The following is a 20,635-nucleotide window of genomic DNA, read 5'->3' on the forward strand; positions in this document are numbered from 1 at the left end:
CTTGAATTTTAGATGCGATTTGGGGCAGAGGTTTGAAGAAAGCAGCAAACTTGGTGAGGAAAAGCGACTTACCCAAAGCTGGTACCTATTTCAGCTGCAGTACTCGAAGGCTCTGTCCTATTCACCACACCGGTAATGTGTGTTGGCAGGACTTGCAGAAGGTTCTGTGCATTTTTCTCTACTTCCTTTAACAAGCTGTTCGTCAAACATTTCAAAATGAACATCAAGTAAACCAGAAAGAGTACTTGACACAAACAGAACGAGGCCTGGGTAAGTGCATGCATGACTGCAGCTATTGAAGAAACAACAAACAACAGGGTGGATATCTGGTATCCACTGCAAATATATCCATGCACCAGGACATTTGACAAGCATTGAGGTGCCTTGATACAGGTTAAAATTTGGAAGAAAAACCAAGTACATGAAATACAAGGAGACAGATTAACTATTACAGGAAAATAAAGGTGGCTGCAGACCAGGAAATTAGCACAGTGAAAAGCATACCTAGAGTTGCATGCTCAAGCTGGCAGGGCAGGTCTTCACAAAGGGCAATTCATGCACGCTGAAGAAATGAGCCCATTGCCTTCTTGTCACACAAGAAAGCTCTGTACTGGCCCTGATTTGGCTCCCTGGTGTAACTGGAGGTAGAATACTTACTTTCCCTAACAGCTTCTACTTTTACTTGAGCTCAGAGTTAAGAACAGGGACAAACTATCAGCTGTGCTACAATACATGCAGAAGGAGAACCTACTATCTGGTACACCCACCAACCAAAACTGAGGTAAAGGAGTCCTACCAAGCCAAAGTGCTACTAAAAGCATTGTGAAGTAACAAATATTTACAGGAGATCATGCAAGTAGTAGTACTTGGTCAAGAGGCATCACCCTAAGCTGAACAACTTCCATTATCAGTCATTCTTGCTTGCACAAAGCACCTATATGCTTCTTATGCATGTTCCTCTGCTTTTGTTAGGTAAACCCACAGGATAGCTCCATCATGATATTAGCAAAAATGTCACCTTGCACTGTCACAGCTGGAAGACAACTTAGGGACCATGAGTCTGGGCTATGCTCACACTTCAGGATGCAGCCTCTTGGAGCTACCTAAGGACACGCCTAAATAAAAGAAAAAATAAACATTAGAGCACCCCAGCACTGGAATCTGGTCCACGGCTCAATCCATAGCTGAACCAGAATAAAGCTGAACTAGATTTTAAATTGTTTCTAAACTTGCAGACTTCCAAGCAAACCCATCTGCACGGATCAGTCAGCCTTCCCTTTGACAAGTCCTCATGACATTCCTCATTGTAGCTTTGCCAAGGCACTGCATGGATTATTCAGAGTGCATAGAAATGAACAAAATTGCCCACTTATAGCTGCAGAACAGATTGCAGGATTGCCATTGCCATATCCTAGCTACCTCTCAGCAAACTGAGATCAAAAAGAGGGCTGAATTTTCTTCTGGTGCACATTACACCCTCCATACCCAAAATGGAGGCAAATCTCATCAACTGAATCTTTGTCTTCCTTATTAGAAAAAAAAATGGCAAGAATAAGTCATCTGTGAACCAATTTTTCAAGTTTGATATTGTATTATATGCTGTTAGCAAGTTTGATAAATAAGTTGAGATTTCCTCCCTCCTCCCTGCAGCAAGGATTGTTCACTGAAAATGCTCTTAAGTAACTGAGCAGGATTAGAGGCTTATTCACCAAGACAGAGATAATTTGGCCACAAGTGTTCGTCCTGTCTCTTGTCCTATGTAGCATCAAGATGCAAGACGACACTGCTGGAAAAGGCAGAGTTGAGTTCTTTGCACAAGCTAATGTATCAATTCAGCAGAAGTTCACTGTGGTTAACACCTCAGTTAAACAAAAACCTGGTGCTTTGAAGGACTGAGTGCTTTTGCCTGATAGCTGCTTGGTAGCTGGTAGGCAAAGCTTACTTCCGCCACCACAATTTACAGCAGTACCAGCTCTCATTGCCAAGGATTCATATCAAACCATCCCTCCTTTCAAAGGATGGTACTTTAGTTCCACCCCTCCCACTTGATGACGTTCAGAGATGTCTTCTCCTTGCTACCGTGAAAAATTATGGACAGCAAAAGCGTCACAACAAGGCAAAGGCCAGTTACATCCGCCAAAAAAAAACAAAACAGCAATGCGAACCACAGCCCTTCTCATAAGTAATTTACATCCCCTTTCCAGTCTCACCCTGTTTTTCCTTATCTTGACTCAACAAACAGCACAATACAACTACTCAGTAGTCAAACAGGCTCGAGTTAGAGCAAGATATGGCCAGTTCCCATACAATGGGCAGGAAAGCAAAGCTTTATTTAATGGCAGCCCAGTTTAACACAGTGTGGCTGGGTACATCAGCACGATCTGCCCTGCCCAAGGGCTGGTGTGAAAGTAAATAATCCCAATGGCTGCTCACGGAAGCACTCCACAGATGACAGCTGACCAACTCTATCAGGCCACTGGCTCCCTGCATATGTAATTGAAGTAAATCTGAGAGGGAACAACAAATTTGGATGGCTACGGGAAGAACTGAGCAGAGCATGTAAATAGACACCTCTGAAAATCAGGGTTTTCAATTGACTCCATGGTAAAACAGCAGCAAAAGTAAAAACAGAACTAAAATCCAATGCATCTCAACTACCAGAAGTAAAGACTAAAGTTCACAAGAATTGGGAAAAACAAGAACAGATGGCCTGGTATGTTACCTATCATGCAAGACCACTTGTTTTCTTTAGCGTATATACTTTAAAATACTGATATATATGAAGTGCTCTGGCATCCACTCAAGCCACTAGATATTTAAGGAGAATGTTTAAATTCATGATGAATATGCAAAGGTCCAAAAGCTCTGCTAACCAGCGCTTTAAAACAGAGCACTGCTCCCGGTTATTCAGATTCAGAGAATAAATATCACTGGATAGAGGAGGGAAATGCAGTTAGGCTATTTACCACCTCTCTTCCAGGTAACGAAAACAAATATTCGAATTCTGCTATTCCTTGCCAAAGTGTGTAGGCAGAAACCCCCAGACAGGGTCTGTGCTTCTGTGCATTTGCACAGCACTTTGAAGAAGAGGTGTAAATGCCAGTTAGTGTTTTTGAGTACTCCACCAACACAAGTGTTAGTAGCAACAACAACAGATATTTTGTTATGCTAAAGCCCCAAAGTGTTTCCAGTCTTTCAACATCAATCAGCACAACTGAAGCCAGTAGAAAATTGATTCTCACATTCCACTGCTGCCGGTTTTTGTTAGAAATGATTTGTGATAGATATGGTGGAATATATTGATTAGTACTGACAGCCCCAGTTTCCCAGGCGCTTTGCAGTGCTGCCATTCCAAACTGACCTGCTTTCCACCTTGTCAATTTTCTTCTGCAGCATCCGTTATAAATATCTGTTCTATTATAAGATAGCTTCAGTGCCCTCCAGAAAACAAAAGGGTCAGGCAAATAAAATCAGTACAATAAAATAGGTTTACAGTGTTCCAAAAGAGTTTGTTTTTATTGAGAGATTTTTGTGTCAGGGGAAGAAAAGGCACAAAATAAGTTACAAAGACGTTATATGAAGTACACGTGTGAGAGGCAGTATCAGAGCTGTCACAAGTCACCTAAAAGTGAGCTTTCCTCTACAAAAATCTTAAAATAGTAAATTTATTTCAAATGATCAAAACCATTCAGAAATTAACGGAGAATAAAGACCACCAATATTAACTTTTGATTAAATTTGCCTAGGCTTACCTTCATCTCTTTCCTCTATCTTGGAATAAATATCTAATGTTACAGAATTATTATTATTTTTTAAAAAATCATTTTATATTTTATAAATTAAAACCTGATATTTACCCTTAGTACCACCAGTGAAGCACAGTACACATGGGTAAGGCAGTATGCATAGGAAATACATTAAGAAAAGAACACAGATAAGTGCAATTACTCTGAATATTTCTACATTTGTTGCTACGGTCCCCTCCTTAGGGTAAAGAACATCTTAAAAAGAGATGGACCCAACAGCTGTTCACAGAATGTATGGGTATAATACCATAAAAGGTCTATTGTGGAAAAGCTCATGATGCTTTAACTGTGGCTTCTCCAATCAAGTATTCTAAACACAGAAACTTTTCATCAGTACAACTTAGAGTTAACAACAGCACACTAATACAATTAAAGAAGTACTCTGAAATTTTTCAGTCTGCATTTTAACATTGGAAGGCTCATAACAGTCAGTATTCAAGTCACTCCCAAAAAATGTTTAAAAAGATGCACACCAACTATATACAACTTGATTCACTGCTGCAAACAAAAAACAATTCCCTGTACTGCCACTTTTCTGTTACTCAACTCTGAGCTGACCAGGACTTCACATCTACAAGATACAGAGACTGTAGAAAGATTTTATTTCATGACGATGAAGGCTTAAGCAGAGAGAAGGAAGTTTACCCCTTTGGCTGTTCCTCTGGTCAAGTGGAAATCTAAGATCTGTCTTCTGAAATCAGTGAGAATACAAACATGTAACCAGACACAGAACTTGGCTATAAATGTCTGGTTATATCCGCAGGAGTTTCATTTACTTGACCTAAGACAATAGTAACACAGAAAGGGAATATAGTACCAAGTTCTGCTCATAGCAACTGTCAGCTCTGTAAGGACTTGATCTGAAAGAGAGCATTGTGGAGTCATGTATTAGGCACACCTGTCAGAGTTTTGGTATTGGAAGTCATCTGGGGTCCCATAGAGCTGGTTGCCCGGGACCTCGTCCTGATGGCTTTTGAACATTGCCAAGGACTCCACAACCTCTCTGGTCAACCTGTGGCAGTGATAGGCCATCCTAGCAGTAAAAAAAAAAAAAAAGAAAGAAAGAAAGAAAGAAAAAAAGGAAAAGAAAAAGTGTTCTCCTATGCTTAGGCAGATCCTCCTGTCTCTCAGTTTGGGCGCACTGCCTCTTTGGGACAGCAGGCACTGACCCACTTCATCCCAATGCTGTAGACAGCCAGAGGAGGTTGTGGTATATCTGCAATTTAACAGCATATTTAAGAAAAACTGATAATACTTACAGAAGGAGAAGGAAAAAAAAAAAAAAGAGAAGACTATCCCAGCACAGGAAGAGAGAGGGGTGACAGCAGGGCAGGAGAAATGCCAAAGAACCCAAGCCGGGGCAGACAGGATGAGACTCAGAAGGAGATGCAGCTCTAAAGGGCACTGAATCCAGTGAAGAAACCCAAAGTAGAGCAGCTAAGTAAGAAACAAGGAGCAAGGAAAGACAGCTAGCACAACGTCCTAATCCCAGTCTCCCAAGCCTTGCTGAAGGAACTGAGAGTAATATCCAGCCCAGGGACAGGAGACCGCCAAGGTGGCAATAGAAGAGTGTCCAGAGAGAAGTAGCAGTGTTTCCCCAATTGTTTTTTCTCCCCTCCCAATACAAAAAGCAATAAATAAAAGCTCTTTAATTGGCAATAAATTAAATTTACCAACTCAAAACTTCCTTTCAAACAAGTTATCTCCTCAACTGAGATTAGTACAAAATTACAGGTTTCTTGCCCTTAACAACAGTATACACAAGAGAACTCAAGTTCTAAAGGTGCAACAATTCTGGTCCTTCAAAAGCATTAGCACTTTAAGCTAATTTTAAAAATAAAACTTTAAAAAACACAAGTCTTACTTCTGCTTAAATCATGGATTACTACATAAATAAAAAATTGAAATATTTTATATTACCAAAAATCTATTAAATACAGAAGTGACAAAAAGCTCAACATAAGGAGGTAGTAGCTTAAAAAATGAAAGTAAAATTAGATTCAAGAAGGAAAGTAGTGCAATAAATGTATCCATATGAAAAATAAATTTCCGATTTCTACAAGATATTCAGATTTTTAACAAGAACAGGACTAGACTTTGGGTAGTGAGGTGAGTCTAGTACTCAAAAACAGTCATTTGGAGTCATACTTAACATCACAGCAACTGCAATAAACTCTTTTACTACAAACCACTCAGCAGTTGTCAGTTCTACATTAGAAGGCTTTTTAATCAGTTTGAAACAATGATTTTTTTCCCCCCTGCAAGCTGCTATCAGAAATATCTATCTCCCAGTCAAGTTTCCATCATTTTAAAATATTTTGTTTGAACACGGATGTACTAGATACTTCTACTGGGACAACTTTAAGACAAAATAACTGTTTAAGTATTGGCAGGGATATTCTTATTGCCACATTTTTTGCCTGCCTGCTGGAGCAGGTATAACATAAGCATCTCAGACATATTGGTAAGCATTAACTTGCATGCAAAAGATATTTTTTCTCTAAAGCCTTTTGCAGTTGAGGATGGGCAAGTAGTTGTTTAAATGTACTCCACTCTATAAGCTTACTATATAAGAGAGAATCCTGGCACATCAGGGTCTTACTTCATTGTGCATACACAGCCGAGAACGCAGGTTACTTTCTCTAAACCACTTTTCTGATGGCAGCCACCTCTTGCTGCACAAACATTTAGACACTTGCCCATTTGCTGGTGAAGAAACAGCTATGATAGAGAAGACTCGCATCGAATGTTGTAGTTGCAGTAGGGAGTTAAATTACAGAAATTACTATTTAATGATGCCTCAAACTGCACCTTTTATAAAAATCTGCTATATCCTACGATGCTCTAGGTAAGCCATTATTAGCAATGCTAATTGGTAAGGCTGATGACTGAAGTACAATTCCAATGTGTGGTTTTTACCAGGTTGTATCAGTCTGAGAGTGAGCTCTGGCATTTGCAGCTCAGAAGCAAACAGGCTCTGCAGATTTCCCTACTTGCCAAGTAGTGTATACTCAGCCTCTTCTACAAATCCTACTCTTTGTTCTTTCAGAAAACATAAAATATTTAAGTGAACTGAAAAAGGAAAGACAAGCAAACAAAGGTAACTTTCTGTCCCCTAAAGCTCTGGAGATGCTTGTAAATACCAGTTTTGACAGGTTGCATGGAAGAATTCCAAACGTATGCAGCTAGAACTAGTCTTGGACCTTTGCTTTCCAGCAAAAGCGGTCTTTGGCACTTACATCATCCAGTGCTATGATGTTACTTTACACACAGTCCTATATCAAGTTGATTGAGGAAATTAAACAAGTGTTTCATGAAACAGGCACTTGCAATAAACTAGAGCAGAAAAAATCCACTCTCCATTAGGCAATATGAGAGCTTCTTTTCAGGATAATAGGAGCTAGTAGTACCAAAAAAAGATGAGAAAGTTCAGTAAATTCAGACTGTCAGGATGAAATATTTGCACACCTCTATAAGACTGAAATAACTGCAGTACCTGGATAATCTGGATAAGGTTAACATACACTGGACAAGGCATTAAAAAGACATGGCAAAATTCTGTATAAGTTTGTTCACACTCCAATTCTACACTCAGATGTCACAAAAGTTTTCGTACACAGGTCTTTCCTCCACCTAATACATCTTGCAGCAAGATACAAGCAATGAGACTCAAAATACACCTATAACTAAGTGTTCTGTTTGGTAAACAGCTGCTCATAGACATTTCTGACACAGGCGCTCAGTATATCAGGCCAGACTGACTTCTACCATCAAATGACAGTACTGCTGCTCGTGAGCTTTTCTGACATTTACCAGCATGTTCACAAATTGCATGCACAGATGCCTAGATTCAGCTATATGTCAGAGAGCACGATTAGAGGAAGCTCTAAGAGTGGGAAAAATTAAAATTAGTACATCCTTCAGCTGAAACAAAGTAAGATACTGACCAAATTTACAGTTGGAGATTGTGCAGAATACTCCTGTTCATGAGTTCTAGCTCAATGTTTCCATTAAGAGTTTGTTCCTTACTTTCCCCTCTTCCTCAGTCCACAAAAAAAACCCCAAATCAACACCCAACCCATTCTCTTGCATACTACTTTGATATACTAAAATGAAATATGCTGGAAAACATACAGCTCAACCGCATTTCCCAAAGTCTGAATATCCTGAATACCCTGTAAAGGGTATTCTGCTAACCTTGGTACAGCCATACAGCCTGAATATCACATCATGGAGATTGCACTGTGAGCAGATCAGCACGTGACTACAATTCTTAGTGTCTTGACTGTAACATCAAAAGTGGCAACTAGCTACAGCCTGCTCCATCTTAATTATGTCTCTTTGGAGAGGTGCAGGTGTATTCTTCATTCAGCACCATGAGGCTGCAACCCCTACTTTAACAGAGTTTCTGATTTTGCAGTGTTTTAGGATCCTTCAGTCACTGAACAGCAACTTTCCGGCCCCTAGAAGGAGGGTACCGGGCTTGTTTTCAGGGGAACTAGTTTTTTAAAAACACCAAACCACTTCTGTATTCTATTCTCTCTAGCCTAAAACTATAGCCAGCCAGAAAAATTCTCTTAAAAGGCGGCTGAAGTATCACTTCACAAGAATTTGCATGACAAAAAGACGTACTGAATGCTTCTATTCCTATATTTCTAAAGTAAAGCACAGTAACTCGTCAAACAGAAGATCTTTTCTTTACTCTTGTTTTTGCATTTTTCCATCTATACTTACAATATAAAAGTGCATGAATGGAGAAGTAAGTTCGATTATAAGCTGAAGACTGACTAAAATTGAAGAACCACAAAATCCAACTCTGGTTCTGCAAAGTGATCTCCCCACCTGAACCGTTACATCCTACTCTTCTAATGAAAACTATGTGGACATGATGTCCTGTGTCATGACTAGTGTTGCCAGTAGCAGATAATGACACAAAAACTATGGACAAAGAATGGCGAACAGTTCCTGTCTGTCTCTCAGGGAACCTACCACACAAGAAGGGAAAATAAGCAGCAATTCTCTAAAAAATATGCTGGATCTTGGCAGCGTGCTAATAATGCCAGGCTTACCACAGTTTGCTTTCAAGTAAGCAGGTTTTATGTCTTCAGAAGTCATCAACAACAAAACCAGTCATAGAATCAAAAAACCATAGAATCGCTCAGGTTGGAAAAGACCTTCAAGATCATCAAGTCCAACCACAACCTAACAATACTGCTCTAACTCTAACAACCCACCGCTAAATCATGTCCCTGAGTGTCCTGACACTTCTCCAGCTATCCATAATTCAAAATGTGAATACAGAACTAAAAATATCTTGAATAAATATACTCAGACATTCCATGCTTTTCCAAGTACCTTATTTAGAGAAATTTCGTAGCATACGTAAGGGCCAAATTAAGGCAGAAAGAATATCCAGCTGGGATTAAAAGCGCCCTGCTACAACAGCTATACAGCAGTCTGGAAGAAAAACTGAAGACACATTGTCCGCAGGGACTGAAGTTTCCTACTCTGCTCACAGCCAATTCCTGAATCAAATTCCAATCAAGAGGGAGTACTACATGCTTCAATCTGTAGCCTCTGGGCTGCCTGCTGTACCAAGCAGGGTAGTTGCATTTTGCTCAGTGCTACAGTTCCAATGAACAAACGTCAAGCAGCTAGCTGGAAACTTCAGACGTGGTTCACTTTCACTTCCTTTCAGAGAAAATGAACTTCCCAGTATAAATTCAGCTGACAGCTCTTCTCTTTTTTTTTTTTAATTCCATTTTCTAAATCTACTATTCGCAAAAAATGGCTAGCAAGGGTGACAACTCTTTTCAGTCACTACACAGAACTTTTTTAGTAACTCCAAGTATAAAAACTAGCAAACAACTTATGGAAATCAATCTTAATAAATAACAAGCAAGTGGTTAGAGGATGAAAATGATAATGTAATCAAGAAAGTTGAATCTTCCTAAGGCCTTATTTTTGTAGTCATAACATTGCACTTGTTCATATTTCAAGATTCCATATCCTTCTAACAAAACAAAGTGTAGTGTAAACTAAAGAATGAAGTTGTCTTCCTCAACAAGGTCAAGTAATCAAGTAAACACTGGCTTAGAGTTTAAGAGCATTATCTAACAAAAGAATTTTAAATAGATATTAGCAGCTTTCTGGCAATAATCCTACAAAATGTAACAGCAGCCCATGGCTCCTCTTGTCACTTAAGCGTTATGTTTCTTCCACAAATAAAGACACAGATAGGTCCATAGAATTGAGCTAAATACCCTAAAAACACACTTCAAATTACACAGTATGTGATAAACACCTCACCTGTGTACCACTCATGAAATTATATCCTTAAACAGATTTGCTTCACTGCACAGTCAGAGAAGTTGCTAAGCTTCAATATTTATAGAAAAGTGAAGAGAAAGTAAAAGTAGGCAAAGCTACGAACAGCAGTCCTGGGATGTGGGAAACATGTGACAAATCTATGGATAAGGCAGCCCAAGAGAAAGTTTGGTGGATAAGGGAGAGAGAAATCAGCAACATCCTCAAAATCTACAGATGTTATGGACTCTTTCCAGAGGACTCTTCCCAGCTTTTCATCATCACAAAGTTCATGGATAGATCATGAACTGATCGGCTGTACCCTGTAATTCTACACGGGTGTCCACATGCTGAAAGAGAAACCTTACGTTCATAGTTGCCTCTCCCCTACTCAATACACAAATGCCATTTTAACATACAATTTTCTTAAGTTTGTTCCTCCTGGGGTAGCACACAGCATATTGTCTGATCACTTCCACTCCACAGAGATCAAACAGTGAACATTTTCAAGTTTGTCAGTTTATGATGACTCAAAACCAACCACCTCAAAAATACAAATGTGTGCACTGATGATCTGCAAAAATAGTTTATAATTTCCTGTGCTTCAGAAATGCATCATCCTTCCCTTGCTATCACACCTGGATTCAAATGCAGTTTGTGCATTCTCTCTCATTCCTACCCACAAGTTTTTGAATGGCTGTCTCACATGAAAAAAATCAGCGGTGTAATTAATCTTAATGGTACCCAAATCCCTTCCTAGTCAGGAAAGACACAGGCACTTGCCCAATTACATTCCCTGATAGGTGGTCTCCAGTACTCTCATCTTAGAGCTGGACTGACTGGACAAGTACGAAAAAATAAGAAAACAAGTCCATGTTTCTTCTTTTCATTACTTGATCATATGGGTCTCTTCATCAGCATCATAAAACTCCTCATCTTCACTTCCACTTCCTGCAGAATTGTCCTTGTCTCCAGACTAGAAAGAAAAATGAAGCAATTGGTTAACATAGAAGCTATCAAATAAATCTCAAAACACATAGCACTGAGCACGATACCTCTATTAGAATGTTGGTAAAGAAAAGACAAGTCAAATCACTATTAACGCTTTGTGAATCTAGATTTGTTTGTGCTCGATTCTTCAAAATCTCTTGGAAAGATTTGGGCTTATACTAGATGGACTTTCTTGGCTCTATCAGTATACCAGAGAAAAGCCATGCATGAGGGAAACTGGCTAGGATGGTTCTGAAGTGGTAGTCTACTCAGCTTTCTCCACTCAAGCCTAAGGACCCTACTCTCTTGTGAGCTACAGGAGACAGAGATTCAGAACACAAAGATTACTTGATCAGGTAAAAGTTTCTGCATCCTGAATTATTACTTCTTCATGTGTAGTATGGGTATCTTTCTATGGAAGTTTAATTTTGAAAGATACCTCTCTGATACGATACAAAGGTGTTACGGAAAAGGAAAAAACCAAGTTTGTATGTGCAGAAAATAAACTCGCTGATACAGGCATGTTTACTCCAGCTAGAGTCCTTTCAACAGCATAATTTATACCACACACCCAAACTAAAATCAGCTATTATAGCTAGTTGATTTTTATTTGGCCAGCGTGGCATTTTTCCGTGGAACCAATATGGACTATCCAAGTTATAATGAGTCAATTGCTAGCATAAACTCCATCTAGTTTAAATGAGTAGGATTTTTTCCAGTATGCTTACATCTATTCTAAGACTTCTGCCTAACTAATCATATGCAAAGAAGGGTGAGAAAGAAGGTGAAAAACAGAGAAATGGAAATCATGCTCCTGACTGACAGAACCACACAAGCAAAATCTGTAGCTTTAGATCTGTCTTCAATGGAGTTTTGCTACAGCAACGTGTGTAACTGCAAAAGAATTTCAAATAGTTTGAGCATGAGAAACTGCCAGAAGATATAAAGGGAATCATGCTATGCTTTTGTTTTTTTTATTTCTAAAATTATTTGAGGAGAATCAGACTATTGTTGGATGCTATCCAACATGCATATCACATTTGTGTACATTAACAGGGACAAAACCTCCAACTCTGGGCAACTAGACTGCATGTTATCCTGAATGTGGTACAAAAGGACAACAGATTCCACAGGGGAAATTCAGGGTATGCCAGATAAACTCTATTGCTTTCTTATAGCAGTTTCACAGACCTCTCCATGGCCTTGTCAAACAGGGTTAATGTTTACCAGCTTTCCATTTTATCAGCACTTTCTTTGTATAAAATTATATATACATATATCATATATATATGATCCTGTTCAGGCTGGGATTTTTAGAAGGCCTGCAGAAATGCAAGGACAGAAAATTTAAACCTGAGAAGACTGCTTGATGAAAGTGAATGCAGTTGTATGCATGTTTATAGATGTACGTCACCCCCAAATGGTAATACTGACCTTACCTGGCTGGAAGGGCCAAAATGATGATTTTCCCTTCCTCTGAATTAAAACAACTGTACTGTTTGTTAGAATCACTTTGTGTTAGTGAGCCATCAATGTTAATAAATAATGTTCATGTAATTACCAAAATAACAGCTGGTACAAACTTGATGTAAATGCATATGATAGACTTGTTTTGCCAGCAAGAATTTTCTTTAACATCTAAGACTTTTCAGAAACTTCTGTGGCCAGCTGTGCATGAAACATAACGCAGCAATCCATCTTAGAGACTAGAGAGACACAGATATCACCAAGTCCTTCATCCCAAACAAAAAGATTGTAAGCTTTTGGCCCTGAAGGGATAAATTAATCCAGTTATGTTTCAGCTTGCATTTCCACAGAACAATGCAGATGGGATGGTAAAGTTACTAAACTATCTTGTGTATCTCATTAGGATCTTTTCTCCACAGGCCAAAAAAATCAATATCCTACTGAATTTAGAGTGAGATATTCAAGTTGAAATGTTAGGGAAATAAATAATTAAATAATAATAATAATAAAATACCTGTGAGCCATCTAGGGTTTGCAATGACATGGCTTCATCCCCCAGTCTCCAGTATGAACACACCTGCAGGTCTGAAATAGTTTCTAGCAGAGGGCTGTTTAAAGTCTCTGGCAACAATAAACTTAAGAGCCCAGACAATAAACCAGTTGCTCCAAATACAATGTAAGGCAGAGACCACTGCACAGATTTCTGGAAACAAGAGCAGAGAAAGTAGATTGGTTCATTTTAGTGCATACTGCACACTCAAACAGTTAACCTTCACAATCATTCTATGTGGCAATTCTCAGGAATATAATGAACTCGTATCCTTGAAACTTTTATGCTCATATTCAACTTACGTAAGCTGAACATTAGCCATCAATGTGCCCTTACTGCAAAAAAAAAAAAAAAAGCTAATAGTATCCTCACCCTCTACCCAGCACTGGTGAGGCCACACCTGGAGTTCTGTATCCAATTCTGGGCTGTCCAGTACAAGAGACATAACCATACTAGAGAGAATCCAGCAAAGAGACACAAAGGTGATACTGCGACAGGAGCATCTCTCATATAAGAGAAGGAATGGCTGAGACAGCTGGATCTGTTTAGGCTGAAGGCAGCTCAGGAAGATCTTATCAACATACAAAGCCTACTCCAAAAGTAATATCTCCTATTTTATTATGTTGGCCCATAACATCAGAGGTGGATGTTGGTTGTATGGCAATAGAAGTTGATCCTTCCTGCCAGTACTCTGTTACATATTGTTGCCGTGTGACTGATGGCAGCAGAGGGCAGTCTGACAAAATGGCGTCTGACATGGGAGTGCAGATGAAGCAAAGACGTGTCACTGAATTCCTCCATGCAGGAAAAAAAGGCACTCGTTGACATTCATCAAGACTTGATGAACATTTACGGAGACTAAACAGTTGATGTAAGCACAGTGAGGCAGTGGGTGGTGAGTTTCAGCAGTGGCAACAACAATGTGGAAGATAAACCACGGTCCAGATGGTCACGTACAGCTGTCGCACCACAAAATTGAAGAGCATCTCAATTGGCTCATCTGCATGAACTGGCAGATTAAGATCAGGGATCAGTGTACAGAGCTGAATATTGGCTTCAATGCGTTGGAAACAATGGCAGCAACATTGGTATTTCACAAAGTTTGTGCCTGGTTGGTCCCCTGAATGCTCACACAAGAACAGAATGAACACCACAAGCAAGTTTGTCAGTGAACTAACACAAGGCTGAAAGTGATGGTTTCCTGAGCTGCATCATTACTAGTGACAAGATGTGGTGTCACCACTATGAGCCAGAAACAAAATGGCAATCCATGGAGTGGCGACGTGTGAATTCCCCCAAAAGAAAAAGTTCAAGACATAGTCCTCAGTGGGTAAAGTGATGTAAAGTCTTTCAGGAGAGGAAAGGGATGACTTTCCAGGATCTCCTGGAACCTAGACAAGCCATCAATTCTGACAGCTACACTGCAGTGCTGACTAAACTGAAGGCTCAGACTTCCAGAGTCAGGCCAGAGAAGAAGACAGCCTTTATCTTGCAACACAATAATGCCAGGCACCATTGCCAGTCTTGGCTGGACTCTCTTACCACACACACGATGTAGTCCAGATTTGGCACTTTATGACTCTGTCTATTTGGGCAGATGAAAGATGGGCAACATTTTCATAGCACTGACACTGCTGGAGCAGCTGTGAAACAGTGGGTCACCTCTGCTGGTGCACATTTTTCACAAACACAGCATGCAGGCTCTTGTTCATTGCTGGCAAAAATGCAAAGCTAATGGTGGTGACTATGTTGAAAAATAGTGTTTTGTAGCTATGAATGTACTCTATCAAATAGTGTTATTGTGCTCTTTCTATCTGTTGTTGTTTTCATGGAAATAAATAGGAGGCATTGCTTCCAGAGTGGTATATAAATACATGAAGAACGGGTGCAAAGGGGATGGAGCCAGGCTCCTTCCAGTTGTGCCAAGTGACACAGCAAGCACAAATGGGCACAAACAGAAACACAGGAGGTTCCATCTGAGCATTGGGAAACACTTTTACTGTGAGTACAACCAAGTACCAGCGCAGGTTGGCCAGAGAGGTTGTGAAACCTCCAACCTTGGAGATTTCCAAAGCCATCCAGACACAGTCCTAGGCAAGTGGCTCTAGGTGATCCTGCTTGAGCCAAGGGCAAGAAGGTGGAACAGGTGGAACAGGTGGACCAGATGGCCTCCAGAGATCCCTTACAGTCTTAACCATTCTGTGCTTTACCCTTACTGTAAAAATTACAAATTTCATTCTTTCTTATCAGTATTGTCAATTGCATCTGATGTAATTTAACCCTAGTAGGGAGCTAAGCACCAAAGCTGCTTTCTCACTCTCCCCAGCTGGGCTGGGGAGAGAATCAGAATAGTAAAATCATGAGAATACATGTTCAGCCATTTCCAAGAAAGCAGAGCTTAACACGTCAATGGTTTCCTGGGAAGACAAATGGCATCACTCCAAATGGCTCTCCACCTTCCTTCTCCTTCACTCCAGCTTTTACTGCTGGGCATGATGCCATATGGTATGGGATATCCATTTGGGCCAGCTGTCCTGGCTCTGTCCCCTCCCAGTTTCTTGTGCACCCCAGCTCCCCTTGCTGGCAGGGCAGCATGAAAAGCAGAAAGTCCTTGACTATGAAAGCACTGTTCTATAACAACTAAAACATCAGTGTTAACACCGCTATTTTCATCTAGAATCCAAAATACAGAATCACAGAAGCCTGTATGAATAAAATTACCTCTATCCCAGAGGAAACTACGACAACTTCTATCAACACTGTCACAGCCATACACATTTTGGGATGGACTTAAAAAGAAATGCCTGCTGAACTTGTACTCAATTCTTGTCCATAGTACATTCTTTCTAATAAAATGTAACATTGCTTCGTAGCAGGGAGATATACCACACAAAGACACTGGTTGGAAGAGATCTCTACACGTCATCTAGCTCAACCACCAACTCAAAGCAGGGCTACAGCCAACATTAGATCATGTCAACCATAGCGTTCTACAGCCAAGTACTGAAAAACTCCAAGGATGGAGATTTCTTCCTCCTGAGAGGACCACTCCAGGTCTACAATAAGCCTCTCAGACAAAAAAGTTTTCCATGCTTATTTGTAACCCTCAAATTGCAGATTGTTACCACTGACCCTTGCTGAACTATTTCACATAACTGGTCAATTTTGTCTGGGGCCAAATAAGCACAACTACTTCAGCTTTCATCTAAAGCCACAAATTCTAGGCCCCTCATCATCTTTGCTGCCTTATTCTGGTCACCCCCAGTTTTTTCCATAACCTTCTAGATCTGAGAGACCCTGAACTTGATCTGGAAACGATGCACTGATATGGGCTTGATGCAGCTCAGCATGAAGTTTGCCTGTTTGCAGTGTGGACACTGCTGGCTGTCATTTAACTTCTCATATAACTGCAACCCCTCTGTCTCTTCCAGCAAAGCTGCTACTCATCCAGTTGGTTCCCAGCCTATACAAGCTCTGTGATTAGTCCACACCAGAAAGAGAATTTTTACACTTCTTGCTGGTCTTCATGGTGCTCCTGTTGGTCCAAAAGGTCTCTCTGGATTCAAGCTTTACCATTTGTTGTGCAAAACACCCCTTTGCATTCCCTACAAATATGATGAGGATGGTACGAGCCACATTCAAATCCATCTAATATTCCTTCAAACAAAAATGCTGTGGGACAGTGCCAAAAGGCTTTTTCTGTTCTCCTCCATTTCTTTACCCACATTATGTTCCGTGATGGAATGGCTGACTATCAAACTGCCTGAGAATTAACTTTCCTTAGTAAATCCATGATGACTGTTCCTGATTATCCTCTTGGCCTTCACATGCTTGAAAGCAGACTCTATGAGGTCATACCCTTGATCTTCCCAGGGACTGAGTTTGAGCTGAGCAGCGGGTAACTGCCTGGATCCACTTTCTGATCCATCTTAAAGACACACATGGTATTAGCATTTTTCCCCCCAGTTATCAGGGACCTCCATCTACTATAATGAGTTTTCAGATAGACACTTGCCTCACTAGCATAGCCAGCACTTTCACCACCACTTGGGAAATCCTATCCCATGGACTGGAAAGCTTCCAGCTTCTTTCGGGGTTCATGAACCTACTGCTTCTCCACTGCTGCCTGGCCCTCTGCTTCCTGAACTGTGCTGATATGCACAACAGCTTGGGGTTAGGCTTTGCCTGTGAAGACTAAAGCAAGTATTAAGTATTTCATCTTATTCCATCTCATCTGCCAACAGGATATCTACTCAGTTCAACAATGAGCTAAACACTTTCTCTATATATGTCCTTTGACAGAATCTGTATTTATGCTCCTTGCTAGTTTTTAGTTTCAACTGAGCTTTGGCCTTCCTGCCATCACCTTTGATGACAGCCTAATGATGTTTACAGACTACCTTTAATGCCCATCCCTCTTTACACATGTTTTGTTAAAAGCAGAGCTACACTTCATATAGCTGTTTGTAAAAATACAAATTATCTTCAATATAGTTCAAAAATGTATATATTCACTTTCAGAAGAATACTGGAAGCTGGCTTATTTAAAAATATACAGGAGTATAGCACTGTTTCAAAAACTCATTTTCTATAGTAAAAAAGCAATGCTAAGTTAAAAAAAAAAAAAGAACAGGCTGTGACTAAATACAAGAGAACATTTCATCTCTTAGCTCAGCAATTAACTTTTCCCCATTGCTACCCTTTGTATAAGATTCCCAGAAAAAAAGCTACTAAAAATACATTCAAATAGTTGAAGAAATTCCAGTGAAAATCTTAGTTCTTCCCACAAATTATTGCTCATTTGTTCTTTAATCAGAGCTATTCTGACTTTCATTGGAGCCTTTCAAAACGCAATGATTCAGTATTTGTCTCTTTCAGTGCCAAATGTCCACTATATACAACATGATGGATGCCCCCACTGCCACATAAAAGTAGCCTATTAAATCTGCCTCAGAGATCTGTACCAGCTTCGGCTTTGTCTGTTGTTGCCCTGAACACACTCTCACCTACCGTATGTTTCATTCTACAGAACAAGAAGTCCAGCGTGCTCATCTACCCTTCAGTTAGCCTTCTGCATGCCATAGTAAGATGGCAGATGGCACAGACAAAAGTTATTCCAGATGAAATTCATGTCACGTTAAAGGAATACTCACTTGACCTCACTGAGCAGTTTGTGTCAGTAAAGAAACCTGCAATCTATTGTACCTGCAAACACACGTGCCTATAAACATAAGGGAAAATAATAGCACCATCTTCATATTTGGTTCTTCAGAATTTCTCTTTGCCTTGACAGGCTGCTGTGAAATTTGTGCTCAGAAGCTTAAACGTTTCTCAGGTCTCCACAACAGTGTCTGCATTCATTGAAATATAAACCACTTTGCTGACAATTATAATGCACAGATTCAGTGAAGTGCAGCAACAGTAAAATGAGTTTCTTCTCAAAAAATATGAGTTTCTGAGAAGGGCATTGAGCTCTTATGCTTTATCATCTTGATGTAGTACATCTTTTAAATACATTTTTTGTTATTGCTGGCTTACAGTTTAAATTTGGGAACATCAATTTGGTTTTTTCAAATGACAATATTGATGAAATTCAAGGGCTAAATTCCAAAATCCTAAAGTACCTTCTGAATTAAACACTGGGATTTTCTGTCTAATTACAGGTTATATCCTTTATATCCTTTATCCAGATTATAATGCCTTTAGCCTACCATACCACTGCCAAGACACCTAATTTCCAGATTTTATATAGATAGTTTACCCAGATATTCCCACTTCTGCAAGCCTCTGAATCATCAGAGCCACAGAACAAAAATGTACTTAAAATAGTGAGTTCAGACAAACCAATGAAGGGACAAAAGGAGCAATGATTCCACCAACACGGGAAAACATGGAGCAGGCACCCATTCCAACATTCCTAAGAAGAAACCAAAAATCATTAATTAGTCAGATTTGCACAGGAAAAACTAAGATTTTTAAGAGTAAGTAGCTGCAAGTGCAGAAAAGGGTTTTTTAAAAAACAGCAACAAAGTCTCGCTCATGATCCTGACCATATTAACTGGCAACAAAAAGTGAAATCTAAATGAAAATACCTGAAAAAAGGAATTAAATTATATGCTTTGTACTCTGAAAGAAGCACAAACCCACTGCTCAGTCAGAATTCTAACATATGCATACATTTAAGACAACAAAAAAAAAGTGTAATTTCAGTCAATGCATCTCATCTCTTCCTGAAACTTTGGCAAAATTCCTTTATCCATATCAGTAGATTCACCCACACAGGAGAACAACATTACAGGATAGTTTCAATGATATCTAGCCATTAACAGTGACACTTGGCAAACATCTGCATGTATTAAAAATTGCACCTGTATAATAGATGCTTTTGTCTACTCAGTCACCACAAGTACAGGGCATTTCTGCCTTTGAACCACCAAATTACTTTCATAAAACTTACTGACTGGTCACATCTTTAACATCACTGGTTAAGGAAGCATGAATATCAGAGTTGTCTGGTTTAGAAAGCACTGAGGAACCCACAGATGTTGTTCATTAGAACATCAGCAATACTACTGTTATATTCATTAGCGGTGAACACAAAGCATCCAAAAGAATGGTTTTACTATTACGGAGAATATAGTGACTCTGAAGAGAACACTGCAGATTTGAATGTGATGGAGGTGAGGATAAGAAAAAAGAAGAAAGTTTAATACATACAAGACCATACAGATAATCATTGTATGTTAAGTGAAGATCTCAAATGAAATGTAATAATAGAAAAAGTAAGAGAAGTAAAAGGTGATCAGGGAGAAGAACCAGAAAAAGGAAGACCTTAAGATTAACTTGCATTACCTGATCACTGTGGGATAAAGTTCTGATGTGTAGATGTAGACAATGTTAAATGCAGCACTGATTGTCAGTTTTCCCAGCAAAGAAAGTGAGCGACTGTTCACCACTGCAAAAACTCCAGTATCTGATAGAGAAAATGTGTCACTTAGGCTCTTTTGGCATCACTCTTTCACTTGGAGAGATACTTAAAAGCTGCTTGCGTATTTACACTGACAGCTCATTTGGATAATGGAGATACGCTAGGAAACATCATTCTTTGGGATTACTTCAGAAACACTGGAAAGGAGTGACTGATGTGATTAAAATGGAAGTGCAGGACAGAATCCAAAGATGAGGTCAAATCCACATCTTTTCAACAAGCTTTTCTTAAGATCTTAGGGAAGTTGCTGCTTATGGCTTAGTTTCTCAGGCTTTAAAATTGAGACTCGTGTGGTACAAGCCTAATGCACTGACAACCAATACATTCTTAGGCTGTGGGATGGGGAGTTTTGCAACTTCTTACTAAATATTCCAGAAACAAAAGGAATCATTTACCTTTCTTTTTAGGAAGAAACATGACAATAAGACAAGCCAATCCTCCCAGGAACAGAAATGTGCTCAACGTTCTCTTCCGACCAAACCTGATGTCCAGAAAAGGATAACCAATGAAGCCTCTAAATTCACCTTG

At 39.6% G+C, this 20,635-nt stretch overlaps 1 protein-coding gene across 4 annotated transcripts in view; it reads right to left on the reverse strand.

Moving 5' to 3' along the window:
* SLC22A15 (solute carrier family 22 member 15) overlaps nt 1-20,635 on the reverse strand; it is a 51,187-nt gene that overhangs the window by 7,452 nt on the left and 23,100 nt on the right. The window contains exons 8-14 of one of the 4 annotated variants that reach the window (XM_021397792.1): nt 20,503-20,588; nt 19,972-20,092; nt 18,964-19,036; nt 13,084-13,272; nt 11,006-11,088; nt 505-1,115; nt 73-195 (exon numbers count right to left, since the gene is read on the reverse strand). In XM_021397792.1, the coding sequence (XP_021253467.1) occupies nt 1,100-1,115; nt 11,006-11,088; nt 13,084-13,272; nt 18,964-19,036; nt 19,972-20,092; nt 20,503-20,588 (568 nt within the window). In that variant the 3' untranslated portion in view covers nt 73-195; nt 505-1,099. Of the gene's footprint in view, nt 1-72; nt 1,116-3,484; nt 11,089-13,083; nt 13,273-17,134; nt 17,314-18,963; nt 19,037-19,971; nt 20,093-20,502; nt 20,589-20,635 lie in introns of those variants that run through there. The other 3 variants (XM_021397783.1, XM_021397812.1, XM_021397802.1) reach the window with 3 other exon arrangements.

The sequence above is a fragment of the Numida meleagris genome, chromosome 1 (assembly GCF_002078875.1).
Source record: "Numida meleagris isolate 19003 breed g44 Domestic line chromosome 1, NumMel1.0, whole genome shotgun sequence".
Classification (NCBI taxonomy): domain Eukaryota; kingdom Metazoa; phylum Chordata; class Aves; order Galliformes; family Numididae; genus Numida; species Numida meleagris.